This window comes from Nerophis lumbriciformis, linkage group LG03 (assembly GCF_033978685.3).
Source record: "Nerophis lumbriciformis linkage group LG03, RoL_Nlum_v2.1, whole genome shotgun sequence".
NCBI classification, from domain to species: domain Eukaryota; kingdom Metazoa; phylum Chordata; class Actinopteri; order Syngnathiformes; family Syngnathidae; genus Nerophis; species Nerophis lumbriciformis.
Genome location: NC_084550.2, coordinates 54,135,218 through 54,155,000, shown reverse-complemented (window position 1 = coordinate 54,155,000; position 19,783 = coordinate 54,135,218). Strand labels below are relative to the sequence as shown.

The 19,783-nt window shown below is 38.3% G+C and overlaps 1 protein-coding gene across 3 annotated transcripts in view; it reads right to left on the bottom strand.

Moving 5' to 3' along the window:
* cttnbp2nla (CTTNBP2 N-terminal like a) overlaps positions 1-19,783 on the bottom strand; it is a 96,510-nt gene that overhangs the window by 6,599 nt on the left and 70,128 nt on the right. For all 3 annotated transcript variants that reach the window (XM_061939490.2, XM_061939513.2, XM_061939498.2), the window contains exons 3-4: positions 1,684-1,920; positions 1,441-1,548 (exon numbers count right to left, since the gene is read on the bottom strand). In XM_061939490.2, the coding sequence (XP_061795474.2) occupies positions 1,441-1,548; positions 1,684-1,920 (345 nt within the window). The remainder of the gene's footprint in view (positions 1-1,440; positions 1,549-1,683; positions 1,921-19,783) is intronic.

Genomic DNA, 19,783 nt, shown 5'->3' with positions numbered 1-19,783 from the left:
ATATAAACTTTTTTTCTCAAAATATTATGACAATCTTTGTACACGGACAACTACTTTCTCACAATATTACTCACTTCTTTTTTTCTTAAAAAACAATGACTATTTTCACAAATATATTTGACTTTAATCATGTAAAATGGCATACTATTTTCATTAAAAATATTAAACTTTTTTCTTAAAATAATTTTTTCTCAAAATATGTCTTCACAATTATTGTAACATAAATCTCACAATATTGTATTTTTCTAAAAAAAAAAAATACTATTTCACAATACATTTAACTTTAATGCTGTACAATATGTTTTTCTTGTAAAATGTTAATTTTTGTTCGCAAAATATTATGACATAATTCTTGCACAATGTCAACTTCTTTCTCACAATATTACTCATTTTTTTCTAAAAAAAAAAAAGATTTGATAATATTGTGACTATAATCTTGTAAAATTACATATTTGGTTTTTGTAAACAAAAAAAATTCTCAGAATATGCCTAAAATATATTTAATGAAAACTTTTTCTCACAATATTGCAAATGTTTTTTCTAAAAAACAATGACCTTTTTTTCCGAAAATATTTGACTTTAACTGTGCAAAATGACATACTATTTTCATAAATTTTTTTATTAAAATATTTATTCACATTTATAGTAAAATATATTTTTCACAAAATCCTATTTTTGTAAAAAAAAAAAAAAAAAAAAAGCTTTTTCTCAATATATCTAACTTTAATGCTGTAAAATGGGAAATGTTTTCTTGTAAAATTTTAACTTTTTATCCTCAAAATATTACGACATAATTCCTGTACAATGACAACTTTTCTCAGAATATTTCTCACTTTAAAAAAAAAATAAAACCTGATTTAAAAAAAATAATACTGTGACTTTAATCTTGTAAAATTCCATACTTTTGTTTTGTAAACTAAAATAACATTCTCAAAATGTTTTTTTTTAGTTTAGAGTTTAAACATTTTTGTATGACAACTCAAAATATTACAACTTTTTTTATAAAAAATGTGTCTTCTGTAGCGACACCAGAACAAACTGTGCTAAGGTGACAATTGAGATGGATATAGAGGCAGAGTTGAGAATAAATGGATCATAGTCTATGTTGAGCAATTGCCTCATTTAAAGTTAAAGTTAAAGTACCAATGATTATCACACACAAACACACAGTAGGTGTGGCGAAATTATTCTCTGCATTTGACCCATCACCCTTGATCACCCCCTGGGAGGTGAGGGGAGCAGTGAACAGCAGCGGTGGCAGCGCCCGGGAATCATTTTTGGTGATTTAACCCCCAATTCCAACCCTTGATGCTGAGTGCCAATTTACATAACAATGATGATAAACTGGGTGGTTCACACCTGAGTTAATCTAGCCATTTGTAGGTAGGAAAGCCAAATGGCTGCCCTTTGAGAGTTCCAGTGTTAAGAAGAACATCTCACCTGCTGCTGCAAGCGCTCCCGTTCCTTCTCCAGGATGTAGGTGACGTCGTCGCCCTCGGCCGTGTCCTCGGCGTGCTTCCTCTTTTCCTCCTCCAGGTCCGCAATGACCTCGAGGAAGGAAAGACGGCGATGAACATTCAGAGAAGAATCTAACCTTTGACCTCTGCTGTCTCATGTCAGGCATCCTTCCATTCCAAAAGAATAGCGTTCTTGCCTCAATCGAGTTCGTGGAAAATGTCCTACCATCCTGTGCCGGCTCTCGGCCGCAGCCAGCTGAGTCAGCATCTTCTCCTGCATCGTCCTGCAGTGGCTCACCACCAGCTTGAGCACCACCAGGGGGTTGGAGGTGGCCGGGGTGCAGCCTTGGTCCTTGCCCTCTTGGGACCCCACCGTCTCGCCGTCTCTCTGCAGGGCCAGGAAGGGGTCGCTGAGGTCGTACCTGCCGTAGCGCTCCTGCATGAAGAGGTCTTTCCGCTGAGCCTGATGGCGACAAAGACATGATGAGGAACGATGTCAAAGCGCGGGTAAAAGTTTGAAAAGGTGGCGAGTCCACGTGTCTTTGGAGCTGCCAGGTGCGCTGAACACGTGACAAGGAAGGCGAAGAAGCGTTGTTTGGCTTCAGCACAACTTGGCATGAAAAGGAAAAGCAATGGTCTTATTTACCAGGAGAGGATCAAGAGATTCGAAAGAAGGTCATCCGCTCTTCAGCTCCCTCATGACCAAGATAACAAGATGAATTCACAAATGTATCAAATACTGTAAGTGTTATTCTTTTTCCAATTATTTTGGTATTGATATTAAATTAAATCACAGGTTATTACTCAGTTGCATAATTTAGATTAAAAGAGCCCAATATTTGGACATAAATGCAACTCTATAAGCAGGATAATTTTTTATTATTATTTACTTCAAAAAGTGAATACATTTAACTTTAATGCTGTAAAATGGCATATTTTTCTTGTAAAATTGTAACTTTTGTTCGCAAAATATTATGATATAATTATAGTACAATGACAACTTTTTTCTTACTTACTCACTTTTTTCAAAAAAAAAAAAAGATTTCTTTGATAATATTGTGACTTTAATCTTGTAAAATTACATATCTCGTTTTGAAAACTAAAAAACATTCTCAGAATATTTATAACAATTCTTGTATGAAAATCTTTTCTCACAATATTGCAACTTTTTTTCTAACAAACAATTATTTTTTTTTCTAAAATATATTTGACTTTAACTATGCAAAATGGCATACTATTTTCACAACATTTTTTGTAACTTTTTTCTTTAAAAAAAGAGCCCAATATTTGGACAGAAATGCAATTCTATTAGCAGGATAATTTTTTTTAAATTATTTACTTCAAGAAGTAAATACATTTAACTTTAATGCTATAAAATTGCATATTTTTCTTGTAAAATTTTTACTTTTGTTCGCAAAATATTATGACATAATTCTTGTACAATGACAACTTTTTTCTCACAATATTACTCACTTTTTTCAAAAAACAAAACAAAAAGATTTATTTGATAATATTGTGACTTAAATCTTGTAAAATTAAATATTTTGTTTTGTAAATAAAAACAATTATCAGAATATGCCTAAAAAATTATATAAAAACTTGTTCTCACAATATTGCAACTTTTTTTTTTTTTTTAATTATGACTTTTAAAAAATATTTTTGACTTTAACCATGCAAAATGGTATACTACTTTCATAAAAATGTTTAACTTCTTCGTTTAAAAAAAGAGCCCAATATTTGGACATAAATGCAATTCTATTATCAGGATTTTTTTTATTTATTATTTACTTCAAAAAGTGAATACATTTAATGCTGTAAAATGGCATATTTTTCTTGTAAAATAAAATATTTATTTGATAATATTGTGACTTTAAACTTGTAAAATTACATATTTCGTTTTGAAAACTATAAAAAAAATCATCAGAATATTCCAAAAAATGTAAAACCTTTTCTCACAATATTGCAACTTTTTTCTATCAAACAATTATGACTTTTTTTCAAAAATATATTTGACTTAAAAAACAACTATTTTCTTAGAATATTTTTTTCTTAAACTATTTCTACACAATTCTTGTGAAATAACTTTCTCACAATATTGTATGTTTCCTAAAAAAATTAAAATAATAATATAATATATATTAAATAATATTTAATGCTGTAAAATGGCATATTTGTACAATTCTTACTTTTGTTCGCAAAATATTATGACATAATTCTTGTACAATGACAACTTTTTTCTCACAATATTACTCCCTTTTTTCCAAAGAAAAAAAATATATATTTTGATAATATTGTGACTTAAATCTTGTAAAATTCCATATTTTGTTTTGTAAACAAAAAAAATTCTCAGAATATGCCTAAAAAATATGAAAACTTTTTCTCACAATATTGAAACTTTTTTTCTTAAAAAACTGACTTTTTTTCAAAAAATATATTTGACTTACACTATGCAAAATGGCATACTATTTTCATACATTTTTTAAAAACATTTTTCTTAAAAAAAGAGCCCAATATTTGGACATAAATGCAATTATATTAGGATAATTTTTTTTTATTATTTACATCAAAAAGTGAATACATTTAACTTTAATGCTGTAAAATGGCATATTTTTCTTGTAAAATTTTAACTTTTGTTCGCAAAATATTATGACATAATTCTTGTACAACAACAACTTTTTTCTTACAAACTATTTTTTTTCTAAAATATATTTGACTTAACCCATGTAAAATGGCAGAATATTTTAATTATTCTTTCTTAAAATATTTTATATATTCAACTATTTCTACACAATTCTTGTGAAATAACTTTCTCACAGTATTATATTTTTCCTAAAAAAAAAGAAAACCTTTTTCACAATACATTTACCTTTATTGCTGTAAAATAGCATATTTGTACAATTTTTACTTTTGTTCGCAAAATATTATGACATAATTCTTGTACAATGACAACTTTTTTCTCACATTACTCACTTTTTTCTAAAAAAAAAAGAAAAGAAAAAAAATATTAATTTTGATAATATTGTGACTTAAATCTTGTAAAATTACATATTTTGTTTTGTAAACAAAACAAATTCTCAGAATATGCCTAAAAAATATGAAAACTTTCTCACAATATTGAAACTTTTTTTTCTTAAAAAACTGACTTTTTTTCAAAAAATATATTTGACTTACACTATGCAAAATGGCATTCTATTTTCATAACATTTTTCTTAAAAAAGAGCCCAATATTTGGACATAAATGCAATTCTATTATTAGGATAATTTTTTAAATTATTTACTTCAAAAAGTGAATACATTTAACGTTAATGCTGTAAAATGGCATATTTTTCTTGTAAAATTTTAACTTTTGTTCGCAAAATATTATGACATAATTCTTGTACAACGACAACTTTTTTCTTACAATATTGGTCACTTTTTTCCCAAAAAAAAAATGAATTACATATTTTGTTTTGGAAACAAAAAGAAATTCGCTGAATATTCCTAAAAATTCTTGCATGAAAACCTTTTCTCACAATATTGCAACTTTTTTTCTAACAAACAATTTTTTTTTTCTAAAATATATTTGACTTAAACCATGTAAAATGGCAGAATATTTTAATTGTTTTTTCTTAAAATATTTTATATATTCAACTATTTCTACACAATTATTGTGAAATAACTTTCTCACAGAATTATATTTTTCCTAAAAAAAAAAAAAAAACCTTTTTCACAATACATTTACCTTTATTGCTGTAAAATAGCATATTTGTACAATTTTTACTTTTGTTCTCAAAATATTATGACATAATTCTTGTACAATGACAACTTTTTTCTCACAATATTACTCCCTTTTTTCCAAAGAAAAAAAAAAGATTTATTTTGATAATATTGTGACTTAAATCTTGTAAAATTACATATTTTGTTTTGTAAACAAAAAAAATTCTCAGAATATGCCTAAAAAATATGAAAACTTTTTCTCACAATATTGAAACTTTTTTTTCTTAAAAAACAATGACTTTTTTTTCAAAAAATATATTTGACTTACACTATGCAAAATGGCATTCTATTTTCATAACATTTTTTTAAACCTTTTTCTTAAAAAAAGAGCCCAATATTTGGACATAAATGCAATTCTATTATTAGGATAATTTTTTAAATTATTTACTTCAAAAAGTGAATACATTTAACGTTAATGCTGTAAAATTGCATATTTTTCTTGTAAAATTTTAACTTTTGTTCGCAAAATATTATGACATAATTCTTGTACAACGACAACTTTTTTTCTTACAATATTGGTCACTTTCCCCCCCCCCCAAAAAAAATTACATATTTTGTTTTGGAAACAAAAAAAAATTCGCTGAATATTCCTAAAAATTCTTGCATGAAAACCTTTTCTCACAATATTGCAACTTTTTTTCTAACAAACAATTATTTTTTTTCTAAAATATATTTGACTTAAACCATGTAAAATGGCAGAATATTTTAATTATTTTTTCTTAAAATATTTTATATATTCAACTATTTCTACACAATTATTGTGAAATAACTTTCTCACAGTATTATATTTTTCCTAAAAAAAAAACAACCTTTTTCACAATACATTTACCTTTATTGCTGTAAAATAGCATATTTGTAAAATTTTTACTTTTGTTCGCAAAATATTATGACATAATTCTTGTACAATGACAACTTTTTTCTCACATTACTCACTTTTTTCTAAAAAAAAAAAAAAGAAAAGAAAAAAAATATTTATTTTGATAATATTGTGACTTAAATCTTGTAAAATTCCATATTTTGTTTTGTAAACAAAAAAAAAATCTCAGAATATGCGTAAAAAATATGAAAACTTTCTCACAATATTGAAACTTTTCTTTCTTAAAAAACAATGACTTTTTTTCAAAAAATATATTTGACTTACACTATGCAAAATGGCATACTATTTTCATAACATTTTTTAAAAACCTTTTTCTTAAAAAAAGAGCCCAATATTTGGACATAAATGCAATTCTGTTATTAGGATAATTTTTTAAATTATTTACTTCAAAAAGTAAATACATTTAACTTTAATGCTGTCAAATGGCATATTTTTCATGTAAAATTTTAACTTTTATTCGCAAAATATTATGACATAATTCTAGTACAATGACAACTTTTTTCTTACAATATTAGTCACTTTTTTCCAAAAAATAAAATAAAAAATTACATATTTTGTTTTGGAAACAAAAAAAAATTCGCTGAATATTCCTAAAAATTCTTGCATGAAAACCTTATCTCACAATATGGCAATTTTTTTTCTAACAAACTCAAACTCAAGGCGCGGGGGCCAGGTCGGGGCCACCACATCATTTTAGTTTGCCCTCAGAAGCCCGGAAATAATATTTGTCAATAAAGTACTTTTCTTTTCTTACTAAATGTATTTGTTTTTTCCATTTTGACAAAAAAAGAAGAAGCAAAAACTCAATGCAATTCCATATGCTTTAAACTTAAATATTATCTAGAAATGGAACAAACATTATCAGACATTCAAACCATTTTTGTTGTTGAAATATAAATAAATATTTTTTATCCATCCAAGTTATCCTTTATGTTATATACAGGATAAATTACTATGATTAGTGGTTTTCAAACTTTTTTCACTAAGTACCAACTCAGAAAAAACTTGGCTATCCAAGTACCACCATAATGATTAACATTAAAATACAGTAGCGTAGTAGGCCTAAGTATTCATTAAAACAAGGCAGAGGTTGTATTTAAGAAGCATATGTATTATTTTTGGCCACTGTAACATTATACACAGTTTAAACAATAACACTGTGTTTGAATATTTAATGAAGTGATTCTTTGGCGTGCCACTAGATGGAGCCCACGTAGCACAATTTAAGAATCACTGCAACAGATTTTACGGTAAAACTGAAATTTACTGTGGTTTTTACAGCATTTTTTTTATAGCTTTTTACATTTTTACACTGTCGCAGCTGCAAATATATATTTTTTAATGTATTCATGTATTTAATACTTGTTCACTCACTTATTGTATATTAATTTATTTACTCATTTATTTATTCACCATTGTGTTACAAACAAATGGGATAAAACTGCTATTATACGAAAAGGGGTAGGATTGAATAAGCTCTGCTTCTTCCTACTCCTTTTCGGACTTGCTGTGATGAAACAATTGGAAATATGTGATGTTTTAAATTGCAATTGTATTGTATGCATGTTCGAAATAAACTGAAACTGACTGTGAAAAAGCCTCCCAACTCTCCTCTTTCATACAGCGTCTGACTTCCACTGAGTGTGACATTGAAAGAAAGTAGATGAGTCATTTATAGGATGAGTCCTTGCAAACGCGGCCCACACGTCCTCTTCGCCTTCCCGTCAGTTTGCTTATGCGACACTTTAGCAAAGCGCTAGGATCAGAGTTTCCATTCCGGGTACTTAAGTTGCACAAGCACACAGTCATTCCAGTGTTCATCAGAAAATAAAAAACACTTAGGGACTGCTTTACTAGGATCCAAAAACCAGGCGCTAACCAGCAAGTGCAAATAATAATAGCGTGTACAAGGAGTGGGCGTGTTGCGTGTGATTCACTAAGACTGCGTGTGCTATTGAAAAGTGGTGCAGACCGCCTTATTTACAGGCATGTGAACATTATTATTGAAAATGTAATGTAAAATTCTATAACATGCATGCAAAGAACTCAGAAAACGTGGACAACTTTATCCTGTAGCTACGCCCCCTCGGAAATGTTAAAAATATTCCTTCTCACTGGCTACTAATAAATACTATATGACTATAACTGGATCGGAACTAACAGTGTTCGGATTGTAATCATCCAAATATGATTAATAGCAACTAGGGATGTCCGATAATGGCTTTTTTGCCGATGTCCGATATTCCGATATTGTCCAACTCCTAATTACCGATACCGATATCAACCAATACCGATATATACAGTCGTGGAATTAACACATTATTATGCCTAATTTGGACAACCAGGTATGGTGAAGATAAGGTACTTTTTAAAAAAAATTAATAAAATAAGATAAATAAATTAAAAACATTTTCTTGAATAAAAAAGAAAGTAAAACAATAAAAAAACAGTTACATAGAAACTATTAATTAATGAAAATGAGTAAAATTAACTGTTAAAGGTTAGTACTATTAGTGGACCAGCAGCACGCACAATCATGTGTGCTTACGGACTGTATCTCTTGCAGACTGTATTGATATATATTGATATATAATGTAGGAACCAGAATATTAATAACAGAAAGAAACAAATTAGTGTAAATGGGGGGGGGGGGGGGGGGGGGTTGGTGCACTAATTGTAAGTGTATCTTTGTGTTTTTTTTATGTTGATTTTAATTAAAAAAACAAACCAACAAAAACAAAAAACGATACCGATAATAAAAAAAACAATACCGATCATTTCCGATATTACATTTATCGGCCGATAAATTAGAGATGTCCGATATTATCGGACATCTCTAATAGCAACGTCGAAAGACGTGAACGTTGTGGCTCGGAGAACGAACGGAGGCGACAACAAGTAAGCTAACTATGCTAACTCGGCGCCCCTGATTATCCTGCAACTCATTGAGGCGTTTAAGAAAGAACAGCGAGTACCTGGGGCTTAGGCGAGCGTTTAACAAATTTAGTTTAGATCCTATTTTTATTTATTTAAAAAAACGCGGAAGTGATTTTTTTTTTAAGCAAAAATGTATGTTTAAAAAAACGTGGATTTCACATTCCTGTTTCTGACACTTTCTTTAATTTTCAAATTCTGTGCGTGAGCGAGGCTGTGGATAGCTTCACAAGCGCATTCGCGCGTCTGCAAATTGGAATGACTCAAACGCAAGAAAATGCAGAATGAAAGACGTCTTTTCATGTAGGAAGTAAATTATGATATATTTCTGAAAAAACAAAAACAAACAGGAAAAAAAACAACTCGCAGACACCAAAAAGCATCAATTGAATTAATTATAATCAACCCCATCCAGCAGCAATAAAATTAGAAAAGGAAATTGCTGAAGAGAGGATATGTCTTATATTTTTTATTTCTGAATGTCCACCAAAATATTAACACACACGTAGGACAGAGGATTCTTCCGATTTTTCAAGCAGCGATCCTGCAGCCGTGTCAGTTTGCACGTCTTTCTCACACGTGCTAAATAAAACGCGAAATAGCGCTCGCGAAACGGCGATGAGTGTCGACAAATCACATTGCGCGTGCTTAATAATTATGTTTCCATTTTCTCCTCCCAGTATTGTGGGAGTTTTGATGATAAGCATATATTTCGCAAAATGGAAGACATGCACCTGGGGATAGGTTGATTGGCAACACTAACTGGTCCCTAGTGTGTGAATGTGAGTGTGAATGTTGTCTGTCTATCTGTGTTGGCCCTGTGATGAGGTGGCGACTTGTCCAGGGTGTACCCCGCCATATAAAACAAACAATTTTGGTGTTGTTTACTTGAGTCATATTGCAGTCTATGCGTGACTGCCATCATATTGCAGTCTACATGTATCTCTTATGTGTGACTGCCATCTACTGGTCACACTTATCATTTCACAATGTACCAAATAAAATTGCTTCGAGGTCGGTAAGCACAACCAAAATGATTCCGTACATTAGGCACACCGGGTTATAAGGTGCACTGTTGAGTTTTGAGAAAATGAAAGGATTTGAAGTGCGCTTTATAGTCCGAAAAATACGGTAAATAAAATGTTTTTTTTCTCTTTTTGCTGTTTTGCAACATGTTATTACATTATTATTCTGATTGCAAATACATTTTCAATTAACCACTCAACAAATATTGTATTCAACAATCAAGCACTGATATGCTAAAAAAAACAAACAGTGTCCTGGCTCAAGATAATCCAAAAGTAAATGTGTAGCATTTAACTTAAATGTGCAAGTAAAGGGCACATGGAATATAATGTTATAAATCAAATATCACAAACAACAACAAACCTCGTCTAATCTAAAGTAAAGTTGAAATTGGGCTTGTTTTTTCTCTGTAAGTCTCATCAGAAAGTCCAACGCCAGCCTTTTTATTAGCAAATTTGCTGATGAGGTCCAATTGTCAGTTTAGCTGACTTGCAATTCTAAGTCTAGCAAGTCTATTTTAGCTTCTCTTGTTAAAAATTTAAGATCGTTCAAGTAGTTTCAGTTTGCTAAACGTCGTTCTCCACCTGCAACAGTCTGTCACGGCCCTGACGCGCACCAGTGCGCGTTCATCTGGGAGCCGCGCTGAGCACACCTGCGCTCGCGCGCGCGTCACTAAAACTGCTGCAGGCAGCTGCGTTTCTTCAATCAACACACCGGCAACTGATGAGAGGGACGACTACTTAAACAACCGCCACCAGAGATCCTTTGCCAGAACGTAGCAATCTGTACATCGTACCGTAAGCTCGTCTCCAGCTTCCTAGTGCCATCACAGTACGTTCTGGCCATGTCGGAACCAGACGGCACGAGAAGAGCACGCTCCACTCCCTCTCCCCGACCCCCCACGAACCCCGATCTTCCCACCGTGTACACTATTGTCCAGCAGCAACAGTCCCGCTTCGATCACTTGGGAGACCCAGCTTACTGCTTGCTTTGCCAACCTGCTGTCAAGGCTGGACACCATTGATCCAAGACCCCCCCCTCCACCTGCGCTGAATACGGGTGCCTCAGCGGCTGCCACATGGGACACCTCCCTCACCAGGGAACCCAAGATTGCCACCCCCAAGACATTTGAGGGAGATTTTGAACTCTGCCGGGGATTTTTGGTCCAGTGCGAGCTCATATTTCAGCACCAGCCTTCTCGCTACTCATCTGATGGGGCAAAAATTGCCTTCCTGTTCTCCCTCCTGTCAGGCAGAGCGCTGCGATGGGCCACAGCGGCAATCGACCAGAGCAACGGACTCGGTACTGACTACTCAGCCTTCCGCGCCGAGTTCCGCGCTGTTTTTGACCACCCAGTGGACGGGGGGGATGCCGCCTCCCACCTCCACTCCATTCAGCAGGGCTCCCGCTCCGTTGCTGATTACACCCTGGAGTTTCGCACCCTCGCAGCTGACAGCGGGCGGGGGGACAAGGCACTCCAGAGCGCGTACCGACGCGGGCTCAGTGACTCAGTGAAGGACGGACTTCTTCGGGACCGACCAACGTCCTACCAGGCCTTAATTGACCTCGCTCTCCAGATGGACCAAAGACTAATCGAGCGAGCGGCAGAGCGAGCACACAGCAGGTCAAGCCCAAGTGCTCGCACCAGAACGCCCGCTGTCATGTGGCCACCACTATCGGCCCCTGAGACCACCGGCACGGATGATCCCATGCAGCTAGGTAGATCCCGCCTGGCAGCCGAAGAACGAGAGAGACGCTTCCGGCAACGCCTCTGTCTCTACTGCGGGGTGGCAGGTCATGAGATCAGGAACTGCCCGATACGGCCAAAAGACAAGGCTCACTAGTCAGGGGAATCCTGGTGAGCCATACGTCCGTTCCCCACAAGCTGAAGAATCCAGGCATCCTTTTCCCAGCGACTTTATCATGGAACTCCAAGAACTTAACCATCGGGGCCTACCTGGATTCTGGAGCGGACGACAGTCTCATGGATCGGGAGTTCGCACAACAGGCTGGTATACAGCTTCTACCCCTTGAGACCCCCCTACCGGCTCAAGCCCTGGACGGACACCCCCTCGGTCCCATAACCCACCGGACGGAACCCCTCTCACTTACCCTCTCAGGGAACCACACTGAAACTATTAGTCTCTGGGTTCTGGATGCCCCCATTGCCCCCCTAGTCCTTGGTCGCTCTTGGCTCTGCAAGCACGATCCCCACATTGCCTGGTCTACAGGCAAAATCCTGGCCTGGAGCGCTACATGCCACGCTAACTGCCTCGGATCCGCAGTTCCTCCGAGTGGCAGCCCCAAGGCCACCTTACCCCCCACAGACCTCTCTAATGTTCCCCCCGTCTATCACGACCTTGCCGCGGTCTTCAACAAGGAACAGGCACTCTCCCTTCCCCCGCATCGACCATATGATTGCTCCATAGACCTAGTTCCCAATGCTGTCCTCCCATCTAGCCGCCTATACAATCTCTCCCTGCCCGAGAAGAAGGCCATGCAGGACTACATTTCGGACTCTCTCGCCTCAGGCATCATTACTCCCTCTAAGTCCCCGGTGGCAGCAGGATTCTTCTTTGTGGGCAAGAAGGACGGATCTCTACGCCCCTGTATTGACTATCGGCAACTAAATAACATCACAATCAAGAACAGATACCCCCTCCCCCTCCTGAGCTCTTCCTTCGAGCCACTCGCACCCGCCACAGTTTTTAGTAAATTGGATCTCCGCAACGCGTACCACCTGGTACGCATCAGGAAGGGGGACGAATGGAAAACCGCCTTCAATACGCACCTGGGCCACTTCGAATACAGGGTAATGCCCTTCGGCCTGACGAACGCCCCGGCGGTTTTCCAGGCTCTGGTCAACGACGTATTGCGGGACATGTTGGACCAGTTTGTGGTGGTGTACCTTGATGACATTCTTATTTTTTCTAAAACCCTACAGGAACACCAACAGCATGTCCGACTGGTCCTGCAGCGTCTACTGGAGAACCGCCTGTTCGTCAAGGCCGAAAAATGTGAGTTCCACAATTCTGCAATTAACTTTCTGGGTCACATTATACAAAAGGGACACATCAAGGCAGACCCCAAAAAGGTCGAGGCAGTAATGGAGTGGCCACAGCCCTCCACACGGACGGAGTTGAGACGCTTTCTGGGCTTCGCAGGATTCTACCGCCGCTTCATAAAGGACTTCAGTAAGGTGGCCGCCCCTCTCCATAACCTCACTTCCACCCTCATCCCATTTCAATGGACCAAGAAAGCCAATGTCGCCTTCCAGGGGCTGAAGAGGAGCTTCACCTCCGCACCTGTGCTCGTCCACCCCGATCCTGATTGTCCATTTATCGTCGAGGTGGACGCATCAGATTCGGGTATCGGGGCAGTACTCTCCCAGCGTGCCCGAGAGAATAATGTCTTGCATCCATGTGCATTTTTTTCCAGAAGACTCACACCATCGGAGCGCAACTACGACGCAGGTAATCGGGAACTGCTGGCAGTTCACGACGCCCTAACCGAGTGGAGACACTGGCTGGAGGGGGCAAAACATCCGTTCCTGGTACTCACCGATCATCGCAACCTCATCCATATTCGCTCTGCCAAGAGACTTAATGACCGTCAGGCACGATGGGCACAATTTTTCAGTAGATTTGACTACACGCTCTCATTCAGACCAGGCTCCCGCAATACAAAGGCTGATGCCCTCTCCAGACAGTTCTCTGTGGAGACCATCAGCACACACTCAGCGGAACCCATTCTCCCCCCTGCCCGGGTGGTGGGGATGGTCACCTGGGAGATCGAGGCACTGGTAAAAGCGGCACTCCTCGTGAACCCAGGACCTAGTGGTGGACCCCCCGACAGACTGTTTGTTCCACCTGACCTTCGATCCAAGGTACTGGACTGGGGTCACTCCAGTATTTTCGCTTGCCATCCGGGGGTCCACCGCTCGCTATCATTTATCCGGCGCTCATTCTGGTGGCCATCTATGGAGACCGACACCAGAGAGTTCATTGCCGCTTGTTCCACGTGCGCCCGCAACAAGGCTTCCCACAGCCCTCCGGCGGGACTCTTACGCCCCCTACCTATTCCTGGTCGACCCTGGTCTCACATTGCTCTGGATTTTGTGACCGGATTCCCCGCCTCCCAAGGTAATACCATTATCCTAACCATAATTGATAGATTCTCCAAGGCTGCACATTTTGTCCCCCTCCCCAAGCTTCCCTCCGCAGCTGAGACTGCCGATTTACTCATCAGACATGTGGTCAGACTGCACGGCATCCCCCAGGACATCCTCTCTGACCGTGGCCCCCAGTTCACCTCCCGTGTGTGGCAGTCATTCTGCAAGGGAATTGGGGCAACAGTCAGCCTTACTTCTGGATATCACCCACAGAGTAATGGACAAGCAGAGAGAGCCAACCAGGGGTTAGAGACAATGCTCCGCTGTGTCTCCGCCCGCCAACCCTCTCACTGGAGCAAATACATACCCTGGGTGGAGTATGCCTTTAACTCCATGACCAGTTCCGCCACAGGTATGTCCCCTTTCGAGTGCTCTCTAGGCTACCAACCACCCATGTTTTTACAGCAAGAGGTCGAGGCAGCGGTACCCTCCACCCGGGCCCACCTTAAACGTTGCCAGACCATTTGGAAGACTGCTCGGGCTGCCTTAGTGAAGACATCAGACAGGATGCGCCGCAACGCCGACCGGCACCGCATCCCGGCACCCTCCTATCAGCTCGGGCAGCAGGTGATGTTACGGGCCAAGGACCTCCACCTCAAGGTACAGTCCTCTAAATTGGCACCCCGCTACGTGGGACCTTTCCCCATCAACGCCATTGTCAACCCTGCTGCCGTTCGTCTCTCTCTCCCATCTTCCATGAAGATCCACCCAAGTTTTCACGTGTCCCAAATCAAGCCTGTGTCTATCAGCCCTCTCTCACCCCCCACCCTTGCCCCCCCTCCTCCCAGGGTCCTCAAGAGCGGTGATCGGGTTTGGACTGTTAAGGAGATCCTCAGGGTTCGTCGGCAGGGTAGAGGGTTGGTCTATCTGGTCGACTGGGAAGGCTATGGACCGGAGGACCGATCCTGGGTGCCGGCCTCCTACTTCGCGGACCCCTCTCTTATAGAAGATTTTTACCATGCCAACCCGGATGCACCCCGTAGCTCGTCTGGAGTCTCGCATAAGGTGGGGGGTACTGTCACGGCCCTGACGCGCACCAGTGCGCGTTCATCTGGGAGCCGCGCTGAGCACACCTGCGCTCGCGCGCGCGTCACTAAAACTGCTGCAGGCAGCTGCGTTTCTTCAATCAACACACCGGCAACTGATGAGAGGGACGACTACTTAAACAACCGCCACCAGAGATCCTTTGCCAGAACGTAGCAATCTGTACATCGTACCGTAAGCTCGTCTCCAGCTTCCTAGTGCCTTTTTGATCCTGATCTCTGTGCTTTTTTTCCCTGCGTTAATTGTCGTGTCTTCCTCATCCCGCAGCTTCCTGTGTGCGTCCCCGAGTCACGCTGTGTGTCGTGTGCTCCTGGATCTTCCCTGTCATCCTCTTGCTTCCTGGTTCTGGACTCATCGCTTCCCCCCCCCCCCGGACTACGACGACCCACTCCTGCCTCTCGACCAACGCTTCCGCCCCTGGACAAACCCTGTCTGACAGCACCGCTCCTCTCAACACGCACCTCCAACACTTACGGTAAAACCATCCAGTTAAATTCCACACATAGTCTGACACCCATTTCCTGTTTGGTTACATACACATCTAATATATATATATATATATATATATTGATATATATAATATAATATAATATAATATATAATATCATATAATATATTGGATAATATATTGTATGAATTATACATATATATTATTATTATTATTATTGTTATATAGATATATATTTATATAGAGATATATATATAATTCCCTTTTGAATAAATACGCCCCAGGCTAAACGCTCTCCTTGTCTCAGTGCCGTCTCCTTCTACCCGGTACCATCACACAGTCACAGATAATCTTAAGATATAAAAAAGTCTGTGTAAAACTGTCCCAAATTCTTAGTAGTCATTTTACTTCGTTGTTGTCAGCTATTGTAGTGTCTTCTATGTCAGTGTTTTTCAACCACTGTGCCGCTGTGTGATAGTCTGGTGTGCCTTGGGATAACATGTAATTTCCCCTATTTGGGTTAAAAATATTTTTTGCAAACCAGTAATAATATTCTGCAAATGTGCCGTTGTTGTCTAGAGCTCGGCAGAGTAACCGTGTAATACTCTTCCATATCAGCAGGTGGCAGCAAGTAGCTAATTGCTTTGTAGATGTCGGGAACATGGTTTGTCGTGATCACAATATGCAGACGACAGTGTGCAGGTAAAAAAGGCATCTAATGCTTAAACCAAAAATAAACAAAAGGCGAGTGCCGCTGAGAAAAGGCATTGACGCTTAGGGATGGCAATGCAAAATGAAACTAAAACTGAACTGGTTGCAAAGTAAACAAAAACAGAATGCTGGACGACAGCAAAGACTTACAGCGTGTACATCCGTACATGAAATGACAATCAACAATGTCCCCACAAAGAAGGATAGCAACAACTTAAATAGTCTTGATTACTAAAATAAAGCAGGTGTGGGGAATAGCGCTCAAAGGAAGACATGTCACAATCTTCGTTCAATGAATGTTCTACAATTTGTCGTCCCCAAAGTAAGAACTGAACTGCGCAAGAAAGCATTTAGGTTTTCAGCACCGATGGCTTGGAATAACCTACAATCGAATATTAAACTTCAAACCCTTGTTACATTGAATGAGTTTAAAGCTTCTGTGAAAGGACTGCAGTCTAACTTGTCTGTATGCACATGTGTCATGTGAGCACGTTTTAATGTTGTAAATGTGATGTTTTATGTGTTGTTTACTGTTTTTAATGTAACCTTGCTGCTGCCCTCTTAGCCAGGTCTCCCTTGAAAAAGAGATCTTTGATCTCAATGGGATTTTTTACCTGGTTAAATAAAGGCTAAATAAAAAAAAATAAAACATGAAACCGCAACAGGAAAATACCAACAAAACAGGAAAAGCCACCAAAATAGGAGCGCAAGACAAGAACTAAAACACTACACACAGGAAAACAGCAAAAAACTCAAAATAAGTCACGGCGTGATGTGACAGGTGGTGACAGTACACTTACTTTGAGACAAGAGCTATATTGATGCATGCTTGGTTATGGTTTAAAGTCATATCCAACACTTGCGAGAACGACTGTTTACTGTCAATATTGACGACTGAGTTTCATTTTTTAATGTTTTCTGCTGGTGGTGTGCCTCAGGATTTTTTCAATGAAAAAAATGTTGTTGAAAAACACTGTTTTATGTTATATTACTATGAAAACAAACAATAACACATCTTTAAATATTCAACTTATTTGTATTTAGGCTATTCAAATATCTCAATAAAAACACATTGAACACATCATGATAATGTAACTAACCTTCGCCAGGTTATTTAATAATTATTCATTACAGAGTAGAACTTGAATGGGCACCGTTGCTTTACAATAAACTGGTGACTTCTTCAGAGTGTAGCGCGGCCAGATGACCACTAACGTAGCCCCCCCGAGTCCAGTGTCTGCCCCGTCAATAATATTTCAGACATTAAATCAGAGGTCTCAAACTCATTTTAGATGGGGGGCCACATGGAGAAAAATCTACTCCCAAGTGGGCCGGACTGGTAAAATCACAGCACGATAACTTAAAAATAAAGACCACTTCAGATTGTTTTCTTTGTTTAAAAATAGAACAAGCACATTCTGAAAATGTACAAACCATAATGTTGTTGGGGTTTTTTTACACTTACATGTTACGGTTAGTAGTATTCTTTATTTGTCGTTATTTATATTTTCTGAATAAATTATTTGATAATCTATCAAGATAAAAAAAAATATAAAAATCAAATTACAGAATGTTATTTATGTAGTTTGCTCCTTTTCCTCGACTGGTGCACTAACATCATGTGGTTGATTTTTTTTTTATTTTTTTTTTTTACATATGTAGCATCATCTACAAAGATACAAAGAATTGCTATTGCGACATCTAGTGGACACATTTAGAACTGCTGTTTCTTTCATTCAAAAATTTCGGCTCATTTTTATACTTAGCAAACTCATTCAGTGGGCCGGCTAAAACCTGTTCGCGGACCTGATCCGGCCCTCGGGCCTTAAGTTTGACACCCCTGCATTAAATGAATGAACAAGTAGGCTAATTGTTTCAAACCTCGGTAGTTTTGCTCACTCAATTTTTTTTTTTATGTCTGCTATGGAATGAACCGCGGTGTGGGCCAAACAATTTTTTGAGAAGGGGGTTAGTGAATTGATTAAAATTAGAATAATGCATTACTTGTGGCTTCGTTTTAATTCTGATTCATTTGTATGAATATATATTATTCAGTGTATGCATAATCATTTTGTCATAGAGCAGTGTTTTTCAACCACTGTGCCGCGGCACACTAGTGTGCCGTGAAATACAGTCTGGCGTGCCGTGGGAGATCATCTGGGTTCACTTATTTGGGTTAAAAATATTTTTTGCAAACCAGTAATTATAGTCTGCACATTATGTGTTGTTGTTGTTGAGTGTCGGTGCTGTCTAGAGCTCGGCAGAGTAACCGTGTAATAGTCTTCCATATCAGTAGGTGGCAGCCGGTAGCTAATTGCTTTGTAGATGTCGGGAACAGCGGGAGACAAGAACTAAAACACTACACACAGTAAAACAGCAAAAAACTAAAAATAAGTCAGGGCGTGATGTGACAGGTGATGACAGTACACCTACTTTGAGACAAGAGCAACATTGATGCACGCTTGGTTATGCTATAAAGTCATACCCAACAATTGACTTAAAACTTTTTACTGTCAACTAACTGTGTTTCGTTTTTTTTAATGATTTCTGCTGGTGGTGTGCCTCCAAATTTTTTCAACGCAAAAAATGTGCCTTGGCTCAAAAAACGTTGAAAAACACGGTCATAGAGGCTACTGGGGGCTAAGTGTGGATCCCAGCAGGCTGTGGGCGCTTAAAGTTAAAGTTAAAGTTAAAGTACCAATGATTGTCACACACACACTAGGTGTGGCGAGATAGAATTGTCATCACCTATACGACTGTTTTTGTCTTCCAGGCCTTCGTGGCTTGGCGACGAGCTGCAGATAAGACGAATACTTGTTTGCGTCTTTGTCCATCTTTCACTCCTGCAAAGATGCCGAGGATTCCAGAAAACAACATGAAAGGCTGCACAAAGCCTTGAGGGCTTATTCATGACATCATATCGACTTTAACATTCCAGTTGTAATACGCCTGCTTTTACGTGATGAAAAGGCATCTTGCTTGCCTCCCAGTACAATGTGTGCATTCAACAGTGAAAATGTTGGATATTTTCATTCCAAATTGTCCAATAGAGTCCCAGAAAATGACGTCATGCATGCGGGCATACCATGCATTTTCTACCGCATGTCCCTTTTCGGGGTCGCTGGAGCCTATCCCAGCTGCACTCCAGGTACACCCTGGACAAGTTGCCACCTCATAAACATGGTTGACACAGATAAACCGACAATATTCACACACTAGGGCCAATTTATTGTTGCCAATCAGCCTAGGAAACTGCAAAAAGCCGCTGCCTGACCAGGGCTCAGAAAATCTGTAGAGACTCCCCCCACCCCCACCAAGGACTGTTTTCACTGCTGGACTCTAGATCAGTGGTTCTTAAC